This window comes from Salvelinus sp. IW2-2015, unplaced genomic scaffold (genome assembly GCF_002910315.2).
Source record: "Salvelinus sp. IW2-2015 unplaced genomic scaffold, ASM291031v2 Un_scaffold2968, whole genome shotgun sequence".
In the NCBI taxonomy this organism is placed as follows: Eukaryota; Metazoa; Chordata; class Actinopteri; order Salmoniformes; family Salmonidae; genus Salvelinus; species Salvelinus sp. IW2-2015.
The window spans coordinates 45,438-58,066 of NW_019944263.1; the positions used below are offsets into that span (position 1 = coordinate 45,438).

A 12,629-nucleotide genomic window follows, 5' to 3' on the forward strand; every position below is an offset into this window, starting at 1 on the left:
CTTGCATATGCCTGTTTTGTTCACTGTGCATTCCAGTCACTGAACATGCTTGGATCAATCCCCAAATACGCCTTTATAGGCTACATTCACAATAACAAGATACATGATATAATAATCCTGCTTGTTATCCGGAAAATGTAACAACACACACCTCTTAAATATATCACAATGCATCACAGTATATTATTTAAAAACGCAGTGTTATCCAACAGCCACATGCATTCCCCTCTCATAACAGGAGCTGTTTTCCTAGTAGTTGTTGTTCATAAGGAACCGCCAGGCAGACAGCCTCACCAGACCATCTTTGTTGTGAAACCATTAAGACACCATCAGGTTGGAACTTTCAAATGCAGGCAATTAATTCACTCTCATAACAGGAAAAAATCSACATTGATATTTAGGAAGACAACGTCCAACCCAGCGTGGCATAAAATATGACATATGCTATTTTATTCTAAATGAGTTATCCTACAATTCAACAGATTTTCAACTACTTGTTACAGAATTTTATACATTATAATTTGACATATTTCAATGCAATGACAGGTCAATATTGATGAATTGCCATTGTGTACAATCTGGGACCGGTTTATTACATCAACGCTACAGAGCGTGTGTTGTTTGCCTCGGCTACCCACCCACTAGCTAGGTCATGTAAACACTGCGCTGGCCCTATCATATTCATTCAACAGGAACCCCTTTGTCCTCCTGTATGTGATGATAAATATGTTGACAGTCCATTGTTAACATTCAATCAGCACCATAACAGAAAAAAAYAATCACCTGGATTATGCTGGTTGTGTTACTGTCATTGAAATGGCTTGTTGCAGCGGCAGACAATGCGTGTAACACTTGTTTCACTGTAAAGTCTACACCTGTTGTAGTCCGCGCATGTGACCAATAAKATTTTATTTGATCAAATGTTCCCGCTCTATCTGTGCACGAAGCGATTAAACGCTGCAAAACACCGCTGCACAACAATAACAGCAGGCTCCCCGGCCACACACACGCACACACACACACACACACACAGTCACACACACCTTCAAGCTCGATCTGAGCGGTCCTTTCGCCGTCGTTTGGTTGAAGCCCACGGCTATCTCGTCCTCTGAGAATTCTTTCAGGCTTCCGTCTTGCATTAACACCATGTAGACGTTACGCCGGGGTCCGGTTAAAACGTCTCTGTTTTCCTGCTGCTTGACAGCCTGTACCACTCCTGTCAACGGAGCCCCGTCCCCTGTCGGACTCGGCGTAAACACTCGGCTCCCCAGGATCGAACGCTTTACCAAACGCCTCGTATGCATAGCGATAAATGTTTAACACCGAATTTGAAGCGGTAAATATCTATCGATGAACGTCGAATAAGCTAAAATTGATATTGTAAACATGGACATTAAAACACAACACCGAAGCGGATAGACTATACTCTGCTGCTACCACGGTTCAAAACGAATGATATGCGAAAGCACTAATATGTGTAGGAAAAGCAACAAGCACCGATTAAGGAATGCATGAAAGCGAGTCATTCCCCGCCAAATAACCTCTTCAACCGACCGGCTATCGATCTTTCTTCGTTCGATCTGTTTGTTTTCCTGACTGTCCCCTCTAAACTCACGAGAAAGCACAAAAAGACGGAASAGCCAAATACTCTRGGACCGACAATGACATTTGTACAGCAATCTTTAAACCCAACAAAATGGCTTTGCCAATATACAAACAAAACGATAAATGTTGGTCTACCCGAAATATAATTCAAGTTTCACACATATTTTACACCGGTTTGCRGTCTGACAGGATGAAATTCGCTGAAATATCCGCGTAAAYTGACTCCGGATCCAGATTTGAGAAAATCCAGTTCGTAGCCGAATGCCACGAGCCAGCGTCTCTACCGGCGGAATGCTGCCTATAAACATGTGCGGTCCAGCGGCCGACTCGAGCTCCCATTGGTCCGCAGAGCACACGCCTCCACTGGGCTACGCTCCTTTTTCTGTGTCAGTTTCGCTCCAACAGAAGGTAAATGAATCCGGAAAGGATGCTCCATTCAAAACAATGACGCAAGGATGGAGAGAAGAGGAGAAAAGGAGGGAGAATGTATTGAAAATAAAAACTTAAACCAGCCAGGCTCAGTATGGCTTGTTGAGAAGCCGGTGTTACTATCTCTCTATCAACCGTTTAGCCTATCGTTTTGAAAGCAAATCTAAGCCCTGTATTATTCTGTACACTTGGCTTAGCCTACATAAAGTGTTATTTTAGGAGCTATGAAAGCCATTATGTAAAAGCATTGCTCCTGGGTCTATAAGGCATCAAGTAATCAACCAAATCAATCAAATGTATTTATAAAGCCCTTTTTACATCAGACGATATCACAAAGTGCTATTTTTTTATTTTTTTATTTCACCTCTATTTAACCAGGTAGGCCAGTTGAGAACAAGTTTTAATTTACAACTGGGACCTAGCCAAGATAAAGCAAAGCAGTGCGACACAAACAACAACACAGAGTTACACATGGAATAAACAAACGTACAGTCAATAACACAATAGAAAAGTCTATAWACAGTGTGTGCAAATTACATTTCTATACAGAAACCCAGCCTAAAACCCCAAACAGCAAGCGATGCAGATGTAGAGGCACATCTGTTGTATTCGGCGCATGTTGTATTCGGCGCACGTGACAAATAAACTTTGATTTGATTTGATTTGACTGTGGCTAGGGAAAACTCCCCTAGAGAGGGACCAGGTTATGAGGGGTGGCCAGTCCTCTTCTGGCTGTGCCGGTTGGAGGTTATAACAGAACATGGCCAAGATGTTCAAATGTTCATAGATGACCAGCAGGGTCAAATAATAATGAAGTAATTCATTTGATGATGACTTTCAGAAAAAATYGGTCAGAAATCTCTCCATCGCCATAGTCACACAAAATCAAGCAAGATTCACATTCTAGGGTGAAATGATCATAAGCCTATCCAAGTGAGCTACAACAATAATTGGTTGCACTTTATAAGGCACTGTTTCAACTGGGTAGGCTAAGAAGCCAACTAAACAGAATACCTGATATATGTGGACACCCCTTCAAATGAYTGGATTCGGCTATTTCAGCCACAKCAGATACTGACACAGCACACAGCCATGCAATCTCCTTAGACAAACGTTGGCAGTAGAATGGCCATACTGAAGAGATCAGTGACTTGCAACGTGACACCATCATAGAATGGCACCGTTCCAACTATTTCTGCCCTGCTAGAGCAGGTCAACTGTAAGTGCTGTTATTGTGAAGTGGAAATGTCTAGGAGCAACAACGGCTCAGCCGCAAAGTGGTAGGCCACACAGACTCACAGAATGGAACCGTCGAGTGCTGAAGCATGTAGCGCGTAAAATCATCTAACCTCGGTTGCAACACTCACTACCGAGTTCCAAACTGCCTCTAGAAGAAATATCAGCACAAGAACTGTTRGTCGGGAGCTTCATGAAATGGGTTTCCATGGCCAAGCAGCCGTACACAAGCCTAAGATCCCCATGTGCAATGCCGAACGTGGTGTAAAGCTCGCCGCCATTGGACTCTGGAGCAGTGGAAATGCGTTCTCTGGAGTGGTGAATCACGAGTCGCCATCTGGCAGTCTAATGAACGAAACTGGGTTTGGCGGTTGCCAYGAGAATACTAATGCATAGTGCCAACTGTAAAGTTTGGTGGAGGAGGAATAATGGTCTGGGCTGTTTTTTATGGTTCAGGCTCCTTAGTTCCAGTGAAGGGAAATCTTAATGCTACAGCATAGAATGACATTATAGACGATTCTGTGCTTCCAACTGTGGCAACAGTTCGGGGAAGGCCCTTTCCTGTTTTAGTATGACAATGTCCCTGTGCACAAAGCGAGGTCCATACAGAAATGGTTTGTCAAGATCGGTGTGGAAGAACTTGACATCTTGACAGGCCTTCACAGAACCCTGACCTCAACCCTATCGAACACCTTTGGGATGAACTGGAATGCCGACTGCGAGCCAGGCCTAATCGCCCAACATCAGTGCACGACCTCACTAATGCTCYTAAGGCTGAATGGCAGCAATGTTCCAACATCTACTGGAAGGCCTTCGCAAAAAATTGGAGGCTATCATAGCAGCAAAGGGGGGGACCAACTCCATATTAATGCCCATGATTTTGGAATGAGATGTTCAGGTGTCCACAAACTGTTGGTCATGCAGTGTAGTATAAGTGGGGTCTAGCAGTGCTTTGGATATTTCCCTTTCAGTTCCTCAGAATGTGTAGGCCTGCTGTGAAATGAAAGTGCTACCTACTGTAATACTTCTCCATCTTTTGGTCAGAGTAGGCCTAACACCATTTCCACCCAGATAAAAACCCAGATACAACTATTTTGCATGTATTAATGCTGCATATGAGCCTGTTTTACAGCTAACATGACAAACCAGACGTACAAACAATAAATGCAATACTGTTGCAAATAGCCAATCAATGTAGCAGCTTAAACGTATAAAAACACCATTCTCTTCTGAGAGCTTTCTTCATGAATAAAAAAAKAAACATTTACTTGTTATATACTGTATGTTTTAATATTTTCCATTTATGGTCATAAAATATTTACATGCATACACAGGAAGCCAGACGGAATCTTATGAGAGATGTGCACATAACTGCCAAAGAAAGCATTGTTCTGGAAGTATCCCAAATGACAACCGATTCCCTATGCCTGTATAGTGCACTATTTTTGACCAGAGCCCTAAGTAGCGCACCATATAGGCAATAGGTGTGCCATTTGGGAGACAGTCACCACAATGAAAGACGATGGTAAGGAATCCTCTGCTGCTTGTTGAGAATGTATTGTCTCATTATTAGAGTGGGCTGAATGAGAGGCTGCTACGTCTCATTATTAGAGTGGGCTGAATGAGAGGCTGCTACATCTCATTATTAGAGTGGGCTGAATGAGAGGCTGCTACGTCTCATTATTAGAGTGGGCTGAATGAGAAGGTGCTACGTCTCATTATTAGGTGGGCTGAATGAGAGGCTGCTACATCTCATTATTAGAGTGGGCTGAATGAGAGGCTGCTACGTCTCATTATTTAGAGTGAGCTGAATGAGAGGCTGCTACATCTCATTTATTAGAGTGGGCTGAATGAGAAGGTGCTACGTCTCATTATTAGAGTGGGCTGAATGAGAAGGTGCTACTGCATTATTAGAGTGGTGATGAAGGAGGCTGCTACGTCTCTATTAGAGTGGGCTGAATGAGAGGCTGCTACGTCTCATTATTGAGCTGAGAAGAGAGCTGCTACGTCATTATTAGAGTGGGCTGAATGAGAGGCTGCTACGGCTCATTATTAGAGTGGGCTGAATGAGAGGGTGGTACGTTCATTATTAGAGTGGGCTGAATGAGAGGTGCTACATCTCATTATTAGAGTGGGCTGAATGAGAGGCTGCTACGTCTCATTATTAGAGTGGGCTGAATGAGAGGCTGCTACGTCTCATTATTAGAGTGGGCTGAATGAGAGGGTGCTACGTCTCATTATTAGAGTGGGCTGAATGAGAGGTGGTACGTCTCATTATTAGAGGTGGCTGAATGAGAGGGTGTACATCTCATATTAGAGTGGGCTGAATGAGAGGGTGCTACATCTCATTATTAGAGTGGGCTGAATGAGAGGCTGCTACGTCTCATTATTAGAGTGGGCTGAATGAGAGGCTGCTACATCTCATTTATAGAGTGGGGTGAATGAGAGGCTGCTACGTCTCATTATTAGAGTGGGCTGAATGAGAGGGTGGTACGTCTCATTATTAGAGTGGGCTGAATGAGAGGGTGCTACATCTCATTATTAGATTGGGCTCGATACTATGGTGACCTTCTCTCCATGCCCGGGTGCCCCACCCCTACCCCCCCTAACCCACTCACCTGTCAGAGCGTGTTGTGTGTGTGTGTGTGTGTGTGTGTGTGTGTGTGTGTGTGTGTGGTGTGTGTGTGTGTGTGTGTGTGTGTGTGTGTGTGTGTGTGTGTGTGTGTGTGTGTGTGTTTGGTACCGCTGGTTTTGAGATTCGGCGCTACCGCTCCTCTCTGACAGACCGTTTGTTATGGTATTTGTAGCGACACCATTATGTTTTACTGACAGCCTTCCCCTGCTACATGAACTAATCTGGAATCTGGACGGAAGAACATGTATCACGTTATTTCAAGTTAATCACAAAGACAATTACGCTATAAAATGTGTGTAAATGTAGTGTGTTGGGAAGGCACCTGCTTTTCTCTCTTACTGAAATGTATATCATCTTTAATGCACATTTATCAATTGTGGCTAATTTAATGGGATCAGTCCTTTCTCTCCTTATTGAATATCATTCATGAATCTAATATCAGTCAACCTGGGTGCTGGATTTGTCGTCAACAAGCTTATACAAACTCAAACATGTTTAATGAAATATGCACTCACTCACTCTGCGTACAACAATAATGTGCAATATTGAGATAACAGAGAAATAGGATGGAAAATAAGCTACTATCAGTGTTTTCCTGTCGAATGTAGATATCATCAATGCAATAGCTAGTTATTCACAGTCAGAATTGACTCGGTTAGTCTGAAAATAAACACCACACAACAATATTCATTCGGACATTAATTAATTTTCTGTTCTTTTTTAAAATAAAAAGTAGCAGCTTTAACCTTCATGTTTTAAAAAGCTTTAAAACACCACAATGTACCATATTAATAAAATGACAGAACAAAATAACCAATGGGTTGGTGTCCTGTTAATTAAACAGAATACAGAACCCAAAACATTTGTGAGCCACCATTCAATCACAAACGGTATCTTATCAACAATAGTTGGGTCACAGTCTGAGTGAGGGGCACACTTTTCCTATTGAATACCCTTCAAATGACACCATGGACTTCCTGTACTGTAGGTCGTTTCATAGCCACTATAAACCAGTCCACATCACAGTCATACATACCACAAAATATACTTTACCATTCGCAAATTCATACAATAACTGTGTAATAAATGGATAAAATAGTTCTCTAACTATATACAGGCCTCGGTTGGCATGTCGTCACATGCTGCTGTAATAGTGCTAGTTAAAATATTCAAATTGTGCCCATGAAGGGATAGATACACTYAGTGAACAAAACATTAGGAACACCTGCTCTTTCCATGGCATAGACTGACCAGGTGAAAGCTATGATCCCTTATTAATGTCACTTGTTAAATCTACTTCAATCAGTGTAGATGAAGGGGAGGAGACCGGTTTAGAAGGATTTTTAAGCCTTAAGACAATTGAGACATTGATTGTGTATATGTGCCATTATGAGGGTGAATGTGCAAGACAAAAAATGTAAGTGCCTTTGAACGGGGGTATGGTAGTAGGTGCCAGGCGCACCGGTTTGAGTGTGTCAAGAACTGCAACGCTGCTGGGTTTTTCACGCTCAACAGTTTCCTGTGTGTATCAAGAATGGTCCACCACCCACCTTGTAGAGTCCATGCCCTGACGAATTGAGGCTGTTCTGAGGGCAAAAAGGGGTGTAACTCAATACTAGGAAGGTATTCCTAATGTTTTGTCCACTCAGTGTATTTAGGTTGAAGCTGCTATAAGCTCTGTACACAAGCTGTACCATAACGTTTTTGACACATTGTGCTTTAAAATAATTTTCTAACATATTAATACAGACCGTACATTAGGGTAAGCAGAAACATAAACACTCTATTCAAACACATAATATACACCTTCATCAAATCAGATGCATTAACACACACCGTTTTGCTGTTGCATATTGTCACATTGAGAGAATACAAGTATTTTAAATACATTTTGAATCCTGTGAGGAAATATAAAAAAGAGAAACAACTGAGTTGAACAATTCTCACAAGATTTTAAGAAGAAATCAAAACATTGATAGATATGGTCTCACCATTGTTTGTCTTGTTTTTGAACAAATAAGTCCTTTTTAAAAATTCACAATCATTTATGAGTACCTTGACTACTACTTTATTACCACGGCAACCCACTTCTTCTTCTCTTTATCCCATGTACAGAACAAAAGCTCTTAAAGTTTCCCTCATAAACAAACGCCCTTCCTGATATCCTTTAAATCACACAATGATCCATCATCTTGAAATAAATAGGAATTTGATCAAACGGTTGACATGTGAAATGTTTTTTAAATGCTTTAGAAACTAAAACAAGCCGTTCTATTTCGAGTTTAGAGGTCTAAACTTGCTGCTAGATGCCTGACTTGCTGCTACTTATTTTTTCAATAGTATGTAAGTACACATATCTCACATATTTCTCATATCTCTCATCTCTCATATCGCCCATATCTCTGATATCTGTCATATCTATCATAGATCTCATATCTCTCATATCTCACATATCTATCATATCTCTCATATCGCCCATATCTCTGATATCTGTCATATCTATCATAGATCTCATATCTCACATATCTCTCATATCGCCCATATCTCTCATATCTCACATATCTATCATATCGCCCATATCTCTCATATCTCACATATCTATCATATCGCCCATATCTCTCATATCTCTCATATCTATCATATCGCCCATATCTCTGATATCTGTCATATCTAGCATATCGCCCACATCTCTCATATCGCCCATATCTGTCATATCTGTCATATCTCGCATGAATTTCTGAATGAAACGGGGCACTAGGAAGGAAGAACGGATGATATAAAAAGTGCCACTACATTGTGGGGAAACCTTTAACTCATACCTTTATAGAACGACATTATGGCACAAAGACTCAGTGGTTTTCAATCAAAAGGCACTGACAAATGTAACTGGCCAGTCAGCTTCTCACCAGCCTTATAACATCAACTCAATTTGTAATGACTGGTTATAAATGCCTAGGAATGGATCACTCTGTAGTCTGATAAAGTGATTATGATGGTGATGGATAATCTAGTGCATTTAATTCATGTCCTTTCCCTTCCCTTCCCACATTGACAGCAGTCGAATGATAACAAAGAGGACGGAGGCCAATAACTTGACAATGGACAGTGATTTCATAGTTCAGATATCAACGAAATGACAGCACCCTGTGTATATTGTAATTTAAGGGCACCATGAATGGACGAGGGCGAGTTAAGATTATAGTTCAATCAGATAACCTTGGACGGTGGGCGCACCCAAACTGCACTGAGGGGGCAGTGAGCGGAAACCCTGAATTGGTGATAGATGGTAGGGTTGAAGGTTGTAGTTCAGAACCATGTGGTGGTGTCCCTCACATCAGGGCTGCTGGTTGTGGGTGAGGCTAGGAGTTAGGCTAACGGCTGGGGTTGAGGGTGAGGCAGGGAGTTAGGCTAAACGGCTGGGGTTGAGGGTGAGGCTAGGAGTTAGGCTAACGGCTGGGGTTGAGGGTGAGGCAGGTTAGGCTAACGGCTGGGGGGGTGAGGTAGGAGTTAGGCTAACGGCTGGGTTGAGGGTGAGGTTAGGAGTTAGGCTAACGGCTGGGGTTGAGTGGTGAGGTAGGAGTTAGGCTAACGGCTGGGGTTGAGGGTGAGGTTAGGAGTTAGGCTAACGGCTGGGGTTGAGAGTGAGGTTAGGAGTTAGGCTAAGCTGGGTTGAGGTGAGGCTAGGAGTTAGGCTAATGGCTGGGTTGAGAGTGAGGTTAGGAGTTAGGCTAACGGCTGGGGTTGAGGCTAGGAGTTAGGCTAATGGCTGGGGTGTGAGGCTAGGAGTTAGGCTAATGGCTGGGGTTGAGGGTGAGTTAGGAGTTAGGCTAAGGCTGGGGTTGAGGTGAGGCTTAGGAGTTAGGCTAATGGCTGGGGTTGAGGGTGAGGCTAGGAGTTAGGCTAATGGCTGGGGTTGAGGTGAGGCTAGGAGTTAGGCTAATGGCTGGGGTTGAGGGTGAGGCTAGGAGTTAGGCTAATGGCTGGGGTTGAGGGTGAGGCTAGGAGTTAGGCTAATGGCTGGGGTTGAGGTGAGGTAGGAGTTAGGCTAACGGCTGGGATGAGGCTAGGAGTTAGGCTAATGGCTGGGGTTGAGGGTGAGGCTAGGAGTTAGGCTAATGGCTGGGGTTGAGGGTGAGGCTAGGAGTTAGGCTAATGGCTGGGGTTGAGGTGAGGCTAGGAGTTAGGCTAATGGCTGGGGTTGAGGGTGAGGCTAGGAGTTAGGCTAATGGCTGGGTTGAGGGTGAGGCTAGGAGTTAGGCTAATGGCTGGGGTTGAGGGTGAGGCTAGGAGTTTGGCTAATGGCTGGGGTTGAGGGTGAGGCTAGGAGTAGGTAATGGCTGGGTTGAGAGTGAGGCTAGGAGTTAGGCTAATGGCTGGGGTTGAGGGTGAGCTAGGAGTTAGGCTAATGGCTGGGGTTGAGGTGAGGCTAGGAGTTAGGCTAATGCTGGGTTGAGGGTGAGGCTAGGAGTTAGGTTAATGGCTGGGTTGAGGGTGAGGCTAGGAGTTAGGCTAATGGCTGGGGTTGAGGGTGAGGCTAGGAGTTAGTAATGGCTGGGGTTGAGAGTGAGCTAGGAGTTAGGTAATGGCTGGGGTTGAGAGTGAGACTAGGAGTTAGCTAATGGCTGGGGTTGAGAGTAGACTAGGAGTAGGCTAATGGCTGGGGTAGAGTGAGGCTAAGGGTTAGGCTAATGGCTGGGTTGAGGGTGAGGCTAGGAGTTAGGTTAATGGCTGGGTTGAGAGTGAGGCTAGGAGTTAGGCTAATGGCGGGTTGAGGGTGAGGCTAGGAGTGAGATTAATGGCTGGGGTTGAGGGTGAGGCTAGGAGTGAGGTTAATGGCTGGGGTGGAGGGTGAGGCCCCAGAGACTCAGGCTTTAGGGCCCATAGGCAGTCAGAGACGGGAGCTCTCCCTGTTCAACCCAAGTGCCAGCTCACCTACACTCTCATAGTCTGGCTCCTGAACCTGGTTCAGCCCCAAGTCCTCTCCACTGTCAGTCTTAGGGATGTGGATGATCTCGTAGCCAGGCTCGATGCTCTCTGTGGGGGTCCCTGGGGGTCTGACTCCCCCTCTCTGGGCTGGGGGTAGATGTCACTGACGGTAGCATAGAGATCACTGGAGGAATACTCGGGACCAGACCCTTGATATCAGCAATGCTGCTGTAGTCACTCTCCTTCTCCTCCACATCTAGACCTGGCTTCCCCACCATGGAGTACATGTCTGACAGCTGGAGAGAGAGAGAGAGAGAGAGAGGGGAGAGAGGGGAGAGAGGGGGGGGGGGGGGTGCAGTCAGTGTGAACATCAAAGGCCTTTGTTTTATTTAGGTGACGTCACAGTGAGACTGACATATCTAATCACCAGGTGAGATCACAGTGAGACTGACATATCTAATAACCAGGTGAGATCACATTGAGACTGACATATCTAATAACCAGGTGAGGTCACAGTGAGACTGACATATCTAACAACCAGGTGAGGTCACAGTGAGACTGACATATCTAATAACCAGGTGAGATCACAGTGAGACTGACATATCTAACAACCAGGTGAGGTCACAGTGAGACTGACATATCTAATAACCAGGTGAAGGTCACAGTGAGACTGACATATCTAATAACCAGGTGAGGTCACAGTGAGACTGACATATCTAATAACCAGGTGAGGTCACAGTGGAGACTGACATATCTAATAACCAGCGTGAGTCACAGTGAGACTGACATATCTAATAACCAGGTGAGGTCACAGTGAGACTGACATATCTAATAACCAGGTGAGGTCACAGTGAGACTGACATCTCTGTTACAAGTGATCCATATGCTTTATAAGCATCAATAGGGGAATGAGAACAGGATAGGGAGTTCAGCGGAGAGCCACCATCTTACCTCGCTCTCTGACACCACAGGGTTGTCTCGCCACGGTGAGGTAGACAGCGGAAAGTCTAACTGTATAGAGAGGAAAACAAAAACTCACATTCAGACTTTACAGCTCATTAACACTCGTCATAAAACCAATGTGCTGTGTTGTGGTTGTGCATACAGTACTTAACACATTTGAGTTGAGCAGGTGTATATTATTTAGTCAATCCTTTAGCAGTGTTATTGTATATAGCTGCTATATCCTGTCCCTTATGACCGGTGGAGAGAGTCATTCATCAACAACACATCGCTGACAGACATGAAGAACACCTCTCTGTGGTGTCTAAAGACAACGTCAATATCAGAGATGGTGACTGGCTAGCTCCTACTTCACGTCTCATAGAGGTTGGCGGTACTGTGAGGATGGAGCCTGTTTTAAAATCCATCTTTCACTTGGTCAAGGACATACTGTATGAGGACATGTAAGACGTAAATCTTTACACAGGCGTTGGTGGGGACTTTGTTTCTACCTCAGAGGGCACTGAATCGATACGATTACTCTACGGATGCACATTGTCAAAACTCAACAGATTTGCTTTTATTTTTTTGGCTTAATTAGCGAACCAATTCATTTGATTGCCTTGGAGCGCAGCGGTGTGGAATCATGAAGACAAGCTCTTGCCCCTGTCATCAACGGGCCTCCATGTGTCTCTCGTAATGTTAGTCTGTTCTAATTCAGTGTCCCTAAAGTCTTTGCCCACGTGGCTTTACAAATTAAAGTGCCAGTACAGTTAAGTACTGTAAGTAGTTTCATGACTACAACTAGGAATTGTTCCTGACTACAACCAGGAGTTGTTCCTGACTACAACCAGGA

General features: G+C 44.1%; 2 protein-coding genes and 2 long non-coding RNA genes across 5 annotated transcripts in view; 2 read left to right on the plus strand and 2 right to left on the minus strand.

The window, feature by feature from the left end:
* The window catches only part of LOC112075062 (zinc finger protein 704-like), a 20,151-nt gene extending 18,601 nt beyond the window's left edge, over positions 1-1,550 (minus strand). The window contains exon 1 of the mRNA XM_024142114.2: positions 1,044-1,550. Within this exon, the coding sequence (XP_023997882.2) occupies positions 1,044-1,304 (261 nt within the window). The 5' untranslated portion in view covers positions 1,305-1,550. The remainder of the gene's footprint in view (positions 1-1,043) is intronic.
* A 7,610-nt stretch (positions 1,551-9,160) lies between these two features.
* Positions 9,161-9,689, plus strand: LOC139025618 (uncharacterized). Of its 2 annotated transcripts, XR_011477215.1 has the most exons (4): positions 9,161-9,288; positions 9,333-9,370; positions 9,479-9,551; positions 9,621-9,689. It is a non-coding gene; the product is annotated as an uncharacterized lncRNA (long non-coding RNA). The 2 variants fall into 2 exon arrangements; XR_011477216.1 differs by lacking the exon at positions 9,333-9,370 and having other exon boundaries at positions 9,234-9,295.
* Positions 9,690-9,854: 165 nt separating this feature from the next.
* On the plus strand, positions 9,855-10,290 carry LOC139025619 (uncharacterized). The gene is made up of 3 exons (XR_011477217.1): positions 9,855-9,933; positions 9,968-10,072; positions 10,253-10,290. It is a non-coding gene; the product is annotated as an uncharacterized lncRNA (long non-coding RNA).
* Positions 10,291-10,594: 304 nt separating this feature from the next.
* The window catches only part of LOC112075061 (phosphoprotein associated with glycosphingolipid-enriched microdomains 1), a gene marked incomplete at its 5' end in the record, with an annotated part of 21,044 nt that continues 19,009 nt past the window's right edge, over positions 10,595-12,629 (minus strand). Inside the window, 4 exon segments of the mRNA XM_070440756.1 lie at positions 10,595-10,979; positions 10,982-11,034; positions 11,037-11,127; positions 11,783-11,842. Coding sequence (XP_070296857.1) covers positions 10,794-10,979; positions 10,982-11,034; positions 11,037-11,127; positions 11,783-11,842 — 390 coding nt within the window.